General features: G+C 65.3%; 2 protein-coding genes across 2 annotated transcripts in view; one reads left to right on the top strand and one right to left on the bottom strand.

The window, feature by feature from the left end:
- On the top strand, nt 1–1,127 carry TIMM13 (translocase of inner mitochondrial membrane 13 homolog (yeast)). Its single transcript, XM_011964059.1, has 3 exons — nt 1–270; nt 360–428; nt 638–1,127. Exons 1-3 carry the CDS (start codon nt 151–153, stop codon nt 734–736), a joined length of 288 nt encoding a protein of 95 aa, XP_011819449.1. The 5' UTR covers nt 1–150; the 3' UTR covers nt 737–1,127.
- A 486-nt stretch (nt 1,128–1,613) lies between these two features.
- TMPRSS9 (transmembrane protease, serine 9) overlaps nt 1,614–2,305 on the bottom strand; it is a 49,152-nt gene continuing 48,460 nt past the window's right edge. Inside the window, exons 12-13 of the mRNA XM_011964118.1 lie at nt 2,212–2,302; nt 1,614–1,775 (exon numbers count right to left, since the gene is read on the bottom strand). Of these exons, the coding sequence (XP_011819508.1) occupies nt 1,614–1,775; nt 2,212–2,302 (253 nt within the window). The remainder of the gene's footprint in view (nt 1,776–2,211; nt 2,303–2,305) is intronic.

The following is a 2,305-nucleotide window of genomic DNA, read 5'->3' as shown; positions in this document are numbered from 1 at the left end:
AATGGCCCGGGCGCGCGCGGTCTTGTGGGAGTTGTAGTCTTCCGTCCCCGCCCACGTGGACTCCGTTTCCCGTGGTGCCCCGGGCGGCCCGCTTCCGGCGCAGCTACGGGTCGGCGCACGCGGCCTCGGTCCGGTTGACTTTGCGGAGCCATGGAGGGCGGCTTCGGCTCCGATTTCGGGGGCTCCAGCAGCGGAAAGCTGGACCCAGGGCTCATAATGGAGCAAGTGAAGGTGCAGATCGCCGTGGCCAACGCGCAGGAGCTGCTGCAGGTGCGGGGCTGGCCGGGGACGGGCGCTGGGGGCGACAGGGCCACCCCTGGGGGCGGACGTTGCGGCTAAAGCCTCGCGTGTCTCCACAGAGGATGACGGACAAGTGTTTCCGGAAGTGTATCGGGAAACCTGGGGGCTCCCTGGACAACTCCGAGCAGGTGAGACCCGCGGAGGTTCGGGGCAAAGGTCGCGAGGGTCTGGATTCGAGGGTGGAGGTGTCTGCGCGTGCGCAGACTAACGAGGCGGCGCGGCGGAGAGGCTACAGCACGCGTGCACTCAGCAGCCCGGGCGGCCTGGATCCGGGATGAGGGAGGTCCCCGGGGGCGCGAGGTCCCGAGCTGAGCCGTGCGCCCCTCCGGTCCCGCAGAAGTGCATCGCCATGTGCATGGACCGCTACATGGACGCCTGGAACACCGTGTCCCGCGCCTACAACTCGCGGCTGCAGCGGGAACGAGCCAACATGTGACTGGCGAGCCCGCGGGCCGCTCCGCCCTGTTCATTTCCATAAACGTGGTCTGAGGCGGGGCCCGCATGTGCCTACTGCCTGCCCGGGGCTTAGCGGGGTGGCACCGGTGCTGGGACAGACGGGACTGTGTCCTCGCCACCCCCCGCCTTGCCCCCTGCCAGCCAGTGCAGCTTGGATCTCGAAGGTGGGGGGGCCCTGTGCCTTCCCAATGTGCTGGCAGCCCAGTAGCACCTCCTTCTAGACCTTTGGGGTCTTCCCCTAGTGGGCCCAGGTCAGCCTCATATTTTCTGGGCGGAGAACTCTTGTCTGGACTTTGGAGGTGGGGGTGGTCAGACCCCACCGGAACTGTCACCTCCTGCGGACGGGCAAATAAATTGGTGGAGGGCGGAGAGAAACCTCTTTATTTCCCTCCTAAGGGATCTCTGGGGAGAGTTGACGCGTGTCCCTGGAACCCCAGTTCGGAGGGTCTCAGCCTCTCCTGGGTTGGGAGAAGTCCATCTTTCCCGTTAAGTGCCACCGGGCTGCTGAGTCACGAGGAATGTGTTGTTGCCGCCACCCCTGCCCCAAAGGCTAAGGGGGACAGCCCTCCCCATGTCGAGACTAGCTTTGACCCCTCTTCCTTCCACCTGGCTCCTGTTGGAGCGCCAGGCAGGTGGTCCTCGCTGTGACACTGAGGTACTGAGCCAGTGAGCCAGGGTGGAGGAGCTGTGTTTATTGGAACAAAGGGTGCTACCAAAATGCATCCCCAGGACCCACAGCCCCCCCACACACACACCCACTCCCGTCCTTGGGTAGGGTACAGTGAGGTGGGGTGTTGGGTGGCCTGCTGCTCCTGCTGCTTTCGCCTAGAGTCCCGGCCTGGGCGGTCACGCGGCGGTCACTCCTGGATGTACTGTCCTATCCAGCCTCTCACAGCTGCCACTCGGGTATAGACACCTGGGAAGTGGGGCCGGCCGCAGCCATAGCCCCAGCTGGTGACCCCAGTTAGCACCCATCGTCCAGAGGGCTCCCTGCAGGCCAGGGGTCCCCCAGCGTCACCCTGTTGGGGAGAGAGGTGGGGGGGGGTTCAGAGTCCGGTACCTCCCCTACAGCAGCCTTTGGGTCATTGGCCCCTGTAGGGGTGACCCTAGTGAGTGGCTTCCCTTGGAAGCTGCACTTTCACTGTCTGGAAAATGGGCTCAATGCAAAGGTGGCAGACATTTATGGACACCCGCCACGTGGTCGCGGAGTGGAATGGGGCCTCCCGCTGCAGCCTCTGCCTGCTCTGCCGTTGAGGCCCAGGGGTGGGATGCAGTGGGTACCCAATAAACGGTTGTGTAGTGGAAATTCCTCCAGAGCCAAAAAGGCCCCCTGCTTGATCCTCTGGAGAACTCTGCACCGGAGGGTGGCGCCCGGATTGCCCGGCGGGAGCCCTCCCTCCCCGGCGGCTGGGCGGGACCTGGGCCCCTGGTTGCCCGGGCCGGGTGGGGGCTCACCGAGCAGCTGTCCACGCCGCCCTGCGGGAAGCCGGCACACAGCATGCGGCTGCTGATCTGCACCGGGTAGAAGCGACGGCAAGTCTGCTCGCTG

Source organism: Colobus angolensis, unplaced genomic scaffold (assembly GCF_000951035.1).
Source record: "Colobus angolensis palliatus isolate OR3802 unplaced genomic scaffold, Cang.pa_1.0 Scaffold64, whole genome shotgun sequence".
In the NCBI taxonomy this organism is placed as follows: Eukaryota; Metazoa; Chordata; class Mammalia; order Primates; family Cercopithecidae; genus Colobus; species Colobus angolensis.
This window is presented reverse-complemented; position numbering and strand designations above follow the sequence as displayed.